The following is a 13969-nucleotide window of genomic DNA, read 5'->3' as shown; positions in this document are numbered from 1 at the left end:
TTGGAGAAGTCCCCTTTAAGCTTCTATTTTATGGGAAAAGCAGAGAGAAAGCATCCTTCCTGAAATGTGGGAGAGAGAGAACTCTGGACTCTCCCCTGTGTAATGCTGCTAATGAACATTAATTGTATCAGGCATCTGCAAAGACTAACCAGAAAATTTGAGAGATGAGACACAAGCCCTGGTGATGTCACCCCCCAGTTCCTTAACTTCAGACATGCCCACAAGGTACCCTCTGCAATCTCTCTCCTGTGCCTGCCCATGTTACCCCAGGGAGCAAGATTGCCCAGGATTTACTACCAGCATTACTGGAGTGGATTTTTAATGGCATGAACATTCAAAATATTCTGTTGTTCACTTAGGGGGAAACGGTGGGAACTGGGAAATTATGGAAACAGCAGCTTTCTCAATGAGTGGGGTGGTACAGGGAATTGTCTGAGCCCTTCTGGAGGTACTCAGCTGCAAAACAGGAGGGAGACCACATTGTGCTTTTGGATTATTGAAGGCCACCAGCAGGATCCAGGCACCATGGGGATGTTCCTCTGCTCCTTCAATAATGCACACAGAGGCTGTGGACAACAAGGGCATCTGGGCAGCTGCTGAGGGATCTTGGCTCCTGCTTGTGCCCAAGGGCTCCTTTCCTGTTCCTCTCCCCCAGGGAACTCTGGAGAATCCCAGAACCATACAAGAGTTTGGATTGGAAAGGACCTTTAAAAATCATCCACTGCAGCCCCAAGAACAGAGGTCCTCACTGCCTGAGGTGTGCCTGGCCTGACACTGATGCCATCTCTCTCAAGGCCAGGCCATTCATGCTGGTTTTTCTCCTAGGTATTAGAAATAGTGAGTGCTACCAAGGGAATCTGTGCTGCTTCTGGATGGAAAGTGAAAAGGTGGGTGAGAAGTGACACCTCTTTCTCTGACCCCTCCCCAAATCTCTCTGTGTTCAACCATTTCCAGTGCGATCACAAAGTTCATCCCTCTCCCTGAATTTCTGTGGCTCTGGAAGAAATGAAGGGAGGAGTGAGTTCTCATCTCCTGTCCCCTTTTTGCACCTCCCAAGGGCCACATCTGAAGCGTGGTCCCAGCCTGGTGTGCCTCGGGGGGCTCCAGCTGCTGCCCCCAGCCCTGGAGCAAGGTCTGCAGCCCAGGGAGGGCTCTCTGCAGCTGGGACAGGGACACTTTCCCTCCTGCTCCCCACATGTTGTGAGGCTCAGACAGCTGGGGACAGAGGGACAATGCCAGCGTGGGGAGCAATGCCTGGCTGTCAGTTTTGTGCAGACACACAAACAAGTTTGCTGCTCTGGCAGGAACTGGCTGCTCCTCTGTTGGGGTTGCAAATCTGGAAATAACAGCTGGAGGTTTTCAGCATTATCCTGCTCTAGGGATGAATTTTAAAATCCTCTAGCACTGGGTTGGGTCTATTGTTTTCCACGGCAAAGAGCAGTTCATACCCAGCTCCCTTTGCCTCAAAGTGGATCTTCAGCATTGATTCTAAGCACAGCTCCTGCTGTTCACTGGGTCTCTGGGTGGCCCACAGGGAAGGTTTGTTGGCCTATTGTAAGGCCTGGGGTGCAGCTGAGCCTGTGCCATCCCACTGGCATGCTCTTTGGAGGAATTCTGAGCAGTTCTCTGCCAGGGGAAGGAAAGCAAGGGTATGGCAGGAGGGGGTTGGAGACACTTTGCTGAGTTGATTTCTGGACTTCTTCTGGACACACCAGGACTTGTATCTTCAGCTGTTCATAGCAGAGGTGACCAGCACAAGTGGCAAAGGATGACGATTCATACCTGGGGATATACATCTGTGTCTGTAGCACATGGACCCTTGGTGAGAAGCTCAGCACAGAGCCTTTAGAGCCAGAGCTGGCCTCCTGCCTCCCTATGCTCTTGCTTTGACCATGCTTTGACACATTCTGACCTCGGGGCAAGGCAAGCTTGGAGGGCTGCTCCTGAAACTGGAAAGCTGAAAATCCCCCAGCAGTTGTAAAGCCAGCTGGGAGGACTCTGGATGTGCCACATCTCTGCTTTTTTGGCCTCTTCCCTGGCAAAAGACAGGCTGAATTAAGAAAGCAAACGGAGAGGAAACTGTGGAGAAATAAGAGCGGCTCTGTGAGTCGAGGACACTCTGGACTCAGTCCCGTCCCAGTTGCCCTGGAAATTGGATCATTCCCACCAAGCTGCCTGCTTTGCTGGCTGCTCCTGGGAGGGCACAAGCATGAAGCACTGGACAGATGCAGGGGAAGGAAAAAACACAGGGAAACAGAGATGCAAATGTTGGTGTCAGAGTTTTTTCCACCAAAGGGAGACCCTGTGTCCCATGGCTTTGTGGGGATATAAAATAATACAATAATAATAATAACCAGCTGACAAAGGCAAGGGAGAAGCCAAAGGACCTTAGGCTCTATTTGTAGAGCAGCACAGCACAAGCCTGCACTGTGGCTTTTCCACAGACCCTGGGACAGCCCCAGGGACACCAGAGCTGCTCCCCAGGCACCCCCACCCTGGGCCCTGGAGACAGCCCCGTGTCCCAAGCAGACTGGTGATGCAATTGATGGGATCACCCTGACAATAGCTGTGTGGGATGGGGCTTTTTGAAGCTGTGCACCACAGATTAAGCTCGAGGCCCCTGTTGTCATTGCCAGGCATTGTGCACCCTGCTGACATTGGCTTCTGTGGGCCAAGCTCTGCCCACAGCCCTGCAGGAGCTTCAGAGGGGGGGAAATTGCTCCATCTGAGATGGAACAGGAGGGTACCTGCACACAGTGGATTCCTGCTCCATTCAAGCATCTCCTTGCATTTACAAGGGGATGAGTTGTGTTTGTTGTTTCAGTATTTTCTCACCCATCTGTTGAAAATAGGTGAGCAGGTCGCAGATGGGCTGAGAGAGATAGCCCTACCCTAGGAATTCCATGCCAGCTGGCAATTGTGGAAAAGTCAGAAATGCTGCAAGATCTCTCTTCTGTCTTGCCCCAGTGACAGCAACCCACTAGTGTGGAGTGATGAAGAGGAAACTGAAACCAGCTCTGCAGCACCCAGCAGTGCTTAGGGAGGTGCTCAGGAACAGACATGATGAGCAGAGGGACAATAGCAAGAAGGGCCAGGCTGAAGGCTCCCATCCATGCAGACCAGTTTCCCTCATCCCTTCAGGGTACCTGGACAGGCCCTTGTAGCAGAGGAGTCAGAGGGCAGATCTGCTCCCCCCAGGGCAGCCAGGGTCCTCACGTCATGTCCTGTGCATCCCACAGCCCCTCTGAGGGAGCTGCTCCCTTATCAGAGCTGGCTCCCACCCCTTCCCTGCCTCTGCCCCAATGTGCCATCGCCTGCAGCAGCTGTGGGGCTGTGAACCTCGGCTCTCCAGAGCCCAATAAATTAAACCTTAGTCCAAAAGGGGCTTGGGCTGTCTTTTGCAAACAGACGCTGCACAAAAGCTGCCTTTCTCCCTCTCGTTTGACTTTGTTTTCTCTCCCTCCCCATCTGCTTTTAGCCAAATGGTTGAATAGCTTCAGTATATACTGTGGGAGCCCAAAGCCAAGGCTGGAGCATGGGGAAGGATGCAGAACAGCAGTGCCCTGTGGCCGCTGCCTTCCGGAGGGGCTGGGAACTGTTTGCTACCCTTGCTCTGTAACCCAGCCTCCATCACCTCACTGAACCCTTGGAGAAAGCAGCTCCAAAAGAAAATATTTGTGCTCTGGCAAGCACACGTGTGCACATTTCCTGCTCTTGAAGTCCTTAATTAAGCCTGTTTTTTGTTTGTTTGATTTGTTGGGTGGGTTTTTTTTTTCTATTTATGCTGCCACAGTCTTGGAGGGGGAGTCTGTCAGAACCCTGTGTGTTTTCCTGTTTTGGAGGGGGAGTCTGTCAGTCCCTGTGTGTTTTGCTGCTTTGGGAGCTGCAATGTGGAAAGCTGCCTGTGATAATCACTCAGGGAATCTGCGTGTATCAACAGGGCAGCTGGGAACCAGCCAGGCCTTTGATGTTGCTGTGTGTGTCAGTGCTGCATTGGGACAGTTCTGCAAATCACCCAGCACAGAGGGGCCTCAGCCCAGCTGAGGCAGATTGGCTCTTTGCAGACCTCTTTTAAGAGATTCAAGACCAGCACATTTAGCTCAGAGAGACCACCAAGCTTTTTCCAGCCAGTTTGGGGTCCTCCTGAGGGACACATCATTTGCAGAGAGGTTTGCCCACTTCAGGTGATGCTTTTGACTTTGAACACCCAGCCCAGGGCAGCCCCCAGGCCCAGCTGCACAGCTTTAGCTCAAAGAGCAGCTGCTCAGGGCAATGGTGCTGATGTTGACCCCAAAAGTGTGGGGGTATGATCCTGCCACCAGCCCATCACTCGTGGTGCTCATCACCCCCCAGCTCTGCCACTGGGCTGGGAACAGGCAGGCAAGCGAAGGTGGAAGCCTGGGCTGGGCTGTTTCTCACAGCAAACATTTAAAAGCACAGTAAGACTAGAAAATCCCCATCTTTTGGTAATAAATCCCCCATGGAACCATGCAACACGTGTGTCTTAACACCCAGAGAGCCACGCCTGTGAAATTCCTGAGATTGTTGCAAACTGAACCCTTCTTTCCCACCCTGAAATTTCACAGCAATTTATCTCCTAGCCACCAGGAATCACCATTTGCAGGCACTGAGGGGGATCTCCTGTCCTTTGCCTGCTTTCTGCAGCCCGTGGTGCTATTTTGGAAATTCTCTCATTTACTGGGTGGTTCGACTGAGTACAACTGCTCTTTTGGCTAAAATCATCCCCTGCCTGTCATCAGGTAATTAGAAAGTGCCCAAAAGCCAGTGGTGCTTAAGGCAGCCCTGGGATAACCACGGCTTTTCTTTTGTGGACAAACGATTGGGCTTTGGAGGCTGTAGACTTTTTCCACTTAAATTAGATTTTTGTTTAAAATGTGGGGGAAGGTAACACTGGGTGAAAAATGACACCCAGAAGCACAGCAGCAATGCTGCAAACACACAGGGATGGGTGAGAAAAGCGAATGCTGTCTGCTGGAAACACTGTGGAGGAGGGGTCAGGGGGAAAGATCACTTTGAGACAGGGGAAACAAAAGAACTTTTAGAGCCAGTCCCTCAGGGTTTGCCCAGCTCTTACTGGTGCTGCAGCTAGAGGCAGTTTGTGGATTCTCACAGTTCAGCTGGAGCTGGGCTGAGACCCTTCTGAAGAAACCAGAAGTGAAGAAATTAAATAAAAAGAAAAGAGACCAGCAGTGAAGCCTCCCTGCAGCTGGGACGCCACATTCATGGATGGCAATGAACCATGGACCTGACCAGCTGCTCATCCTGCTGACACATCACTCTTCCAGCAGGCCCTGGGATGTCCTGCACAGTCTGGTGTCTGTGGTATAGGAAAGCTCCTTTTCCAAGTGCCACCCTTTCCTGTTTGCACTGCAAACTGAGCATTTCCTTGTCTGAAAACAGCCTCAGTGTCTGGCATATTGTTTCCTGTGGAAAATACTGTGGTGATGTTATCCGTGCGGGCTTGTCAGGGTCCCTCTCCATGAGATGCAGTCAAGTTCAGGGTAACATGATAAATGATGTTCCAGCTGGGCAGTGGTGGAACAATGAAACTCTGCTTAGGTAGTGACTCTCCAACTCTTTTAGTCTATGAAGTTGTTTTTTCTCCCAAGGCTTTGCCATAAACCTCTCAGGCAGCCACCCTGCAGGCCTGCAGCTCTGTTCAGACTCAACCACCCCAGCTGTATCCAGCCCAAATGCAGCCCACACTCCAAAGTGAGGACTGTCACAGGACGTCATTACTCAACAGGCCAGAGCCTAAAGCAGAGTCTGCCCTCTGCCCACACTGAACAATGAAGGGGAGAGCTGGGAGACTGCAGCCCTGCAGATGGGTGCTGGAGCTTCAGGTATGTGCATGAACCTCCTGGCTGGCTGTGGACAGAAACCTTTCCTTGTCTGCCTCAGGGATAACCCTCAGGCTTTACCCAAAGCAGAGCGAGGAGGAGGGAGCAGAGCAGCCAGGGCAGTGTGGGCAGCATAAACTGCTCCCCACACACCAAGCTGACGAGCAGCTTGGTCTCAGCAAGATGGAGTGGGAGCTGTCCTGTGTGCGCACCACACTGCCCCTGGCCCCTGCCAGCCCGGCAGACAGCAAGTGCCACAAGGATTGTGGCTCCAAGGCCACTGTGCCATCCAGCTCCTCGCCAGGTGCCAGCACACGTCCTCCCCAGCCACCAGAGCTGAGCCACTGGCTCTGGCCAAGCCCGGGAGGAAGATGAGAGCAATAAATAATAACTGAGCTTGGCAAACACCAGCTCAGGGCAGCAAGGGCAGTCCAGGGAAAGGGATTCACTCACTACCCCGGACCCTGGAGGGGTCACACAGGGCATCTGAATGCATGGACACAAAGCAGAAATAGGTCTTGGTTCTGGGTCTTGGCTCTGGAAACTTCCTGCCAAACTGGGAGACTTTAAGGCAAGAAAATGAAGCAATGATGTTACACTTGTAGCCTTTAGCTTCCCTTAATTTAAACATAATAAAAAGTGTCTGTAACACATTCCTTGAAGTGCTTCTCCAGCCCCCTTCAAGTCCACCTAGAGCAATTAATCATGCTTGGATCAAAGGTAAAGAAGGACTTTGAAGCAGTAAACTACTCTAAGAAAGAATAAATTGCAATTATGTCAAAATTAATTTAAATTAGTTACAAAAAAAATCTGAAATGCAGGGTAACCTTTTCCTCCAAACTTTAGTTGTGTTTCCTTTCTGTAGAACAAGCCCTGTCACTGGTAGGTGTGGGAAACCAGACAGCAGACTGGGACACACATATGCGATCCCTCACTGGGCTGAAAACCTGAATTAAATGAAAGTAGCAGTACAGTCCACAAGGCTGGTCACTGGGCCAGGAAATGAGAGACCTTGGATATGCCCACACCCTAATCCTTCCTCCATCCCTTCTGTGTTTCTCATCAGGCCAGGCATTCTCTTTTGCACACTTGTGCCTCAAGGCCACATTGAGCTCTAAAGGACCCTTGGTTATCCTTGATTTACAGGGGCTGCTAAAGTCCCTTCTTCCTAGCACTTGCATCTCAAATGGAAAGTTTGTTTGTTCTGTAATGGAAAAAGGATTTCCAAGATGCAGATTCCCTGAATCTAAGTGACATTCAAGCACAGTTCTCCTGAGATGTGGTCCTCTGGCAGAGGTTGCAGTCAGCTTCTAAGGATAGCTGCAATTTCCTGGGAGACGTGTTGTGCATGGAAAGGGGAGTTTTCCATCCCTAAAAGCTGCCTCTTTCACAGAAAACCACTTAAAGCAGTGCAAAGACACACAGGACACACAGACACACACGGAAAGTTAAAAGCAGTGCCTTCATTTACTGTGGGACTAGAAACACCACACAACCTCCTCCCCCAGCCCTCTCCACTTCTGGAGCACACGGCCCAGCTGTCTCCTCTGCCAGCCCTCTGCTTTCTGACATCTGGCAAAGGTCAAATGACACAGCAAGCCGGGACACATGCAGACTGTTAAGCCATCTTTTTGCTGAAGTCATGATTGAGTTCCTGCAAAATAAATACATAAATGAATAAATGAAGGGGAGAGAACGGCAAGGCCCAGAGCAGATAATGTTATACAGAGATGCCCTCTGCCGGTCAAGCAGGAGGAGGGCCAAAGGAAATCCATCCAGCAGAGCCAAGGATTTGCAACTTCCCTCCCTCCTTTTACAGATGGGCCCCTAAAAACATTCCCTATGTGCTGTGCAAAATTTAAATTTAGTGAATTTTCAGCCTGACTGCTGAAGTGATCTTGCAAGGGCAGTCCAGCCCCCTGCTCTCCTTCGTTTTGAGTCTTGAGATCCTTGGATAAGTCAAAGAACTTGAAACAAGAAAAATGCAACAGGAAAACAAAGGCATCCAGAGAAATGTTCTGCCACGCTGGCCAGCTGAACTGACTCACCAGCTGCCTTGATGTCTTATAAGGAAAGAAATGGGAAAATTGGGCCAGGAAAAGAGACACACCCCCCTTATGTGAGATTGACTTTGCTGTAATAGTTAAATTCTGCAGACAAATAGTCCACAAGTCTCTGCAAGCTGTAACAGCCCTTGCAGTCAATACTAGGAAACTGAAATACACTGAAAACTATTTAAGATACTGATCAATTCAGAACAGCTTCCGTCTGTTAAGTGGGGTTGTTATTTGATTACAGCTATGATTTTAAATAATTTCTAAGAAGCACAGATAGCTTGCTCAAATGATACAAACTGCAGATTTTAAATCTGTTGTCAGCCTATTAAGCAATGCAGATCCATTGCACACACATCACTATCAGCTCAGCTCTTTCTTGTATCAATTTAATTCCTGCTGGTATAAATCCCTGATTTAATTTACTCACTGGGAATTAAATCAGCATGAACTGGTTTCAGTGCATCTGTGCTGGGCATTTGTGATGATCCAACTAGACCATTAAAAAAAATGTCACTGGATCAGAAAGCTGCAGTGACAGAAACAAATTCTTAGGAGACGCCATGTAATAATTTTGCACACTAAAGAATGATACATGCAGTGAGTGGGCAGCCTTCTCCCACTTTATTCTTTTCACTGAAATTGAACCTTGTCTGCCAATATATTTTACAGTCAGCACAGTTTTGTACATGTCTTCATAATGCTGGAATTCTGGGAAAATTGACAGGCTACAACCATCAGGTTGTCATTGGAGTAGAGAGTTGGCCAGGGAATGTGTGTACTGGGAGCTATTCTGAAATCCAACATTTTACATCCAGAAGAGTAGCAGGGAGCTGCTTTTTTTCCATCCTTAAGTGTAATGAAGGATTAAAAGCCTTATCAGGAGAATCAGCTGTTGGAGGTCCTTGTGCTGAGAGCCAGCCCACAGCATCTCACACCCAAAGGGCTCTTTGTGTCCCATCACCCTCCCACCACTCTCTCTGCCCAGCTGTTAAGTGTGTTTGGGATTTGTTTTCATGCACAATGTGCTCTGGCAAACTCTGGGTCCATCTGGGAATGGCACAGAGACTGTGTTCTACCTCTCCACTACAGCCAAGGCTGGCATCACACAGGCTGTGCAGAACAGCTAAGGTTGTGTGTGCTCCAGCTGCTTCTCTGACATGAGGGGTTTGCTGAAGCTGGACCTGCAGATCTTTTTAAATTTGTGCTTTCCAGGAAGATGCTGTTTTACTGGGAGAGCTGGAAAAAGCTCAGATGTCTCTCTTCCACACTGGGTACAGCTGGAATATACCTAGCTCCTCACACCAGGCAAGGCTACTGTGCAGACTTTTCCCCAAGGTAGGAAGCATTCTTTCCAGTCTTCTTGAGGGTTTCCAAGAGGGTGTCAACGTTGTGCTCTGAGTCAATGTACACCTTCTTGTTGGGCAGGTCAATATCAAAGTTGACACCTACAAGGAAAAGCATTTTGCAGAGTTAGAAGCAGCCAAATGGTGTAAGCACAGGGGAAGCTCACCTTCACACATCTCTGCTCCCCAGGGCATCAGTCAAATGGACATTTATCTCCTGCCAGCACACTCTGACACCACCACCAGCCACCAAAACCAGCCTGCTGTCCTGCCAGCCATGGTATGAAGGAAGTTAAATCTGCTCTAGCTCCACATCAGGTATCAGTCTCTGAACTGCTTTAATCTGCTCACACCTCCTTGGATCAACACAGTCACTCATGTAGGAATCTGTGTAAGCTGAGTTCAAACCAGCCACTAAAATTTCCACCCAGCTCAGTCTGTGCTCTGGTTTAGTGTGAATAGGGTTAGGAAAGGCTCAGGACAAGATGCCTAAACTGGCAGTACCACCTACCAGCTGGAAGTAAAAGGAGGAAAAAGACATTTTACCATGTGGATTTCCCTGTGCCTAATAAAGGTGAGCCACTCTCACCCCAGTGAGAGGAACTGGACATGCAGTCTCTATCCAGTTATGTATTTCACAAAACCTGCAGGTATGGATCAGCTTTGAGAACTATGCCTCATCATCACTGAGGCTGATACTGGCCAGCCTGTTGAAGAGTGATGGAGGTGCTGACAACCACACACAGAGACAATGGAATTGTCACAGCCTCATCATCACTGAGGCTGATACTGGCCAGCCTGTTGAAGAGTGATGGAGGTGCTGACAACCACACACAGAGACAATGGAATTGTCACAGCCTCATCATCACTGAGGCTGATACTGGCCAGCCTGTTGAAGAGTGATGGAGGTGCTGACAACCACACACAGAGACAATGGAATTGTCACAGCCTGGTAATGGGGTCTGGAAGAAGTTGCAAGGCCTTTGCCTTGGTGGCTGGAAGCTGCTCTCCCTCAGAGGGGAACAGGTCCTCACAACTGATGAGTGCAGGCCAGATCCTTCTCTCTTGGAAATGCCAGCAAACAAAAGATGGGTTACAATTTTTATAATTTTCCAGGTGGTACTAAAAATAGGCTACACAGACAAGCACCAAAGGCTCTGCTCAGCAGCTCTTCCCTGTAACTGCTGATGACACATCTGGGGAAGCACCACGGACACCCCAGGCCTCCTTGGAAACAGGGCCAGGCAGGACATTCACCTCCCTTCCCTCTGGCAGCCTGAGCAGGGGTCCACAGTGTCCTTCCCCAGGGCTCAGGTGAGGCCCTGGTGACTCAGAGCCACCTGCAGCCATGGCAGCTCCTCCCTCCCTTGACACTTCTCCAAGGGTCACAGACCTGCAAACAACCAGTGACTTGTCACCAGCTAAGGAGCAGCCTCAGAGCAGAGCAAGGACAAGTCCCACAGTGTTATCCTCGAGGATGGAGGCGCCCAGGGCACTGCCCTGGAGCTGGCTGTGCCACAGCCAGCACTGACTCACCTCCCAGCCTGTGCAGGACACGGGTGACTGCATTGGAACAGCCCTCACAGGTCATGTCCACGAAGAACTCGTGTTTCTGGAGACAAAAGAGGCAGTCCAGGGTCAGGGAGAGCACAGCTGGAAATGCACCATGAGCACTCCACACCTGCCTTTTTCCTTGGAGAGGTTCAAAGCCTCCCAAGTCAAAAGGTCCATACACACACCACTAAGGGATCCTCAGCAAAACTGAGAACTCTTGGTAGTCCTCCCTATGGTGTCCTTGTGCTGTCCCCCACAGCATAATCCTGAGGCACCTTTGGAGATTGTGTGGCTACCTCAGAGTCAGCACAAATGGCCATCTCCATGGCCTCTGCTGGACTCAGCCTGTCCAGGGGACCCAAGGAGAGGCAAATCTCCTGCCTCAGCTACTCGCTGTCCTGACTTAAGTCTGTGAGGTTTTCACCTCATCCTACTCTTCTGGCATCTACAAGGCTTCTGGTCCCCAACATAATAAAAATAAAAGCAAACCAGAAATTTAAAGGCCATTAGTGCTGTTCTTCCATCCCTCCACTCCACTGGGGCCCCAGCGATATCTTCACTACTTGTGATCAACACTGGGTCAACAAAACACTGTTTGCCTGTAACCAACCACTGCCTTCAACCTTTGGCACCAGATGGGTCCTAATTTCCTTCTCTTGCACGTGCTTTTTACTTTCCTTTAAAAAGAAAAGTAAAACTATTGTGCCTGCAACCCATATTTCCTTCTATTCAGAACCACCCTGTGCCCCCTGCCACTGTGAAGCTAAAACCCTCTTGGGATCTTTCACCCAGGAAGGAGCCTGGGATGGAAGTTCCCATTAGGGTTTTTTCAGTGTAATTGCCACTTTCTCCAGTTTTATTTCCTAAAGGCCCTGTGTGCTTTGGGGCAGTGTGCAGGCGGGGGGGGAAGGAGGATCCCATCAATGGTGCCCTTCTGTGTCTGAGCCCTGGGGGTCGGGGGTGGCCTGGGGTTTGGGGGAGTTTGGGACTGGGGGAGCCTTGGGGTTTGGGGCAGCTGCAGGATCTGGGGAGGACCTTGGAGGGCTGGGGGAGCCCTGGGGAACTAGGGGAGCACCGAGGAGAGGGGAAACTCTGGGGGCTGGGGGAGCCTCGAGGACTGAGAGAATCGGGGGCTTTGGGGGAGCCCCAGAGCCTGGAGAAGCCTCGGGGGACTGGGGAGCGCGGGGGGCTGAAAGAGCCCCGGAGGTCCGGGGAACCTCGGGGCCTGCGGGAGCACCGCGGGTCGGGGGAGCCCTCCCTGCCCCGCCGCCCGCCACGTCCCCCGGCCCCGCAGCGGCCCCGCACCCACCGGCATGGCGGAGCCGCTCCCGGATCCCGGATCCCGATCGCGGCTGCGGGCGCGGCGCGGAGGAAGGGGCGGGCCCGCCCCGGCCTCGGGAGGCGGGGATGCCGCGGAGGGCGAGGGAAGAAGCGGCGCTGGGGCTTGGGGTGGTGGCTGGGCCGTGTGGAGCTCCAGCACGGGTGCTCTGCTCGCCTTCAGGCTGGGGATCAGCACGGACAAAGGGCAGCGGGAGGGCGGTGGGGACAGCCATGAGGATGGGCTGCTAGAAAGCTCGTTCGTGTCCGACTTTTGAGGTTTTGAGATTTATTGGCTTGGGAGAGTTTCGGTAGACTGGATATTGAGGGCGGGAGGTTTGGGGGAAATCCCTAAAGCAGAGGAGCATGTTGAGAAGAAGGGTCCTGGTCCTTGAAGATGTGTCTGCTTTGTTTTTTTTTTTTTTTTTTTTTTTTTGTTTTTGTTTTTTTTTTTTTTCTTCCCTGGCTGTATGGTCCTTTTGAAGGAAAAATGAGCCCCTTTCTAAAAAACTTGGGTCAAGGTGGAGGACCTGGGAGCAGGGAAGCTGGAGAGGGGGCAGAGCATCACATCACACCAGGGCTGAGGAGAGCTGGCAGAGCTCTGTGTGTGTGACACTTCCCCACCACGTGCTGGCTCTCAGCATCTTCCCCTTGAGAAGCCCAACCTGTAGCGGGCAATGTAACCAGCGTGTTTCTTGTTTTCTGCCTCACCAGCTGGGGGTCTGGGCATTGCTTTTGAGGTGCACAGGATGCTGCTGCTGTACCGATGGTTTTATAAAAGGGGAATTCCCTGCCCCACTATTGCTCTGCAGAGAGATGCCATAGATCCCCCTGGCAGAGTTTATTCGGGGCAGGCTGTTGTGCTGGGTCACTGGGCTCACGTTAAACTTTGTAAAAGTCTGCAGTGCTGATTTATGATCTGGCAGATTGCAGCTTGGCTTAGGCTAAAAATAGTCAGAGGTATTGGGGGAGGATATTAATGCCGAGGGTGGCCCCATGCCAACCCTGTCTATCCCTTGCAAGGCATTGCAGGGAGGGGTTTAGGCAGCACTCAGGGATGTGGCGGTGGGCAGGAAGTAATTTTTATAGGGTGAAATCCATCTCTGAGTGCTTCATGTCATAGATACGTGTGGGATGGGATGTGACACAAACAAATGGAAAGCTATGGCTGCCTGGAAGCTGCTTAGCTCTGGCTCACTGCCTGCTTCCATCCCCTCCTGCTCGCCGGGGTCCCTGGACCAGCACCTGCTGGTGAGCAAGAGGATCTGAGAACTTCCAGGCCTTGCTCCTCCTTTGTAGGTGTGTTAGAAAATGCTGCTGCTTGGCTTCCTCTGGGGCAGACGATGCTGAGTCTGCTTTGCTCAGAAGCTGTGAGGGAAAAGCAGAGCTGGGTGAGCCTCCCGGAATGGGCAGGGGTCAGTGACCACCGGTGACCACCACGGTCAGCTTGGCGTGAGCGGCCGGGCTGGGTGTGGTGGAGGCGCCTTGGGGCGAGCAGCTCCTTCCGCCCACCCGCACTGGGGGTTTCTCTCAGGTGCGTGGGACAGGTGAGCCCCAAGCAGCCTGTGGAGACACAGCCAAAGCGGGCGGCCACTGCCTGGGAGTCCGCAGCGCTCGGCCGCGGGGGCAGGGCCCTGATTCCCCCCTCAGCCCCCTCACGACGCCCGCCGCCATGTTAGCGCCCCCTCCCTCCCTGCAGCAGGGAGCGCTGCGGAGCGCCGGACGCCGCCCCGCGTGGCGGCCGCCTGCCCCTTTAAGAGCCGCGGCGGGGAACTGTCCGTCATTGCAGAGCGCGCCCTCCCATTGGCCGCCTCTCCCCGCGGGGCCCGCCCCATCT

At 51.8% G+C, this 13969-nt stretch overlaps 1 protein-coding gene across 1 annotated transcript; it reads right to left on the bottom strand.

The window, feature by feature from the left end:
• Positions 1-7306: 7306 nt before the first annotated feature.
• On the bottom strand, positions 7307-12207 carry ATOX1 (antioxidant 1 copper chaperone). Its single transcript, XM_058034716.1, has 4 exons — positions 12125-12207; positions 10798-10873; positions 9207-9363; positions 7307-7515 (listed from the first exon to the last, which is right to left on the bottom strand). Exons 1-3 carry the CDS (start codon positions 12128-12130, stop codon positions 9230-9232), a joined length of 216 nt encoding a protein of 71 aa, XP_057890699.1. The 5' UTR covers positions 12131-12207; the 3' UTR covers positions 7307-7515; positions 9207-9229.
• Between the last annotated feature and the right edge of the window lie 1762 nt (positions 12208-13969).

The sequence above is a fragment of the Melospiza georgiana genome, chromosome 15 (genome assembly GCF_028018845.1).
Source record: "Melospiza georgiana isolate bMelGeo1 chromosome 15, bMelGeo1.pri, whole genome shotgun sequence".
NCBI classification, from domain to species: Eukaryota; Metazoa; Chordata; class Aves; order Passeriformes; family Passerellidae; genus Melospiza; species Melospiza georgiana.
This window is presented reverse-complemented; position numbering and strand designations above follow the sequence as displayed.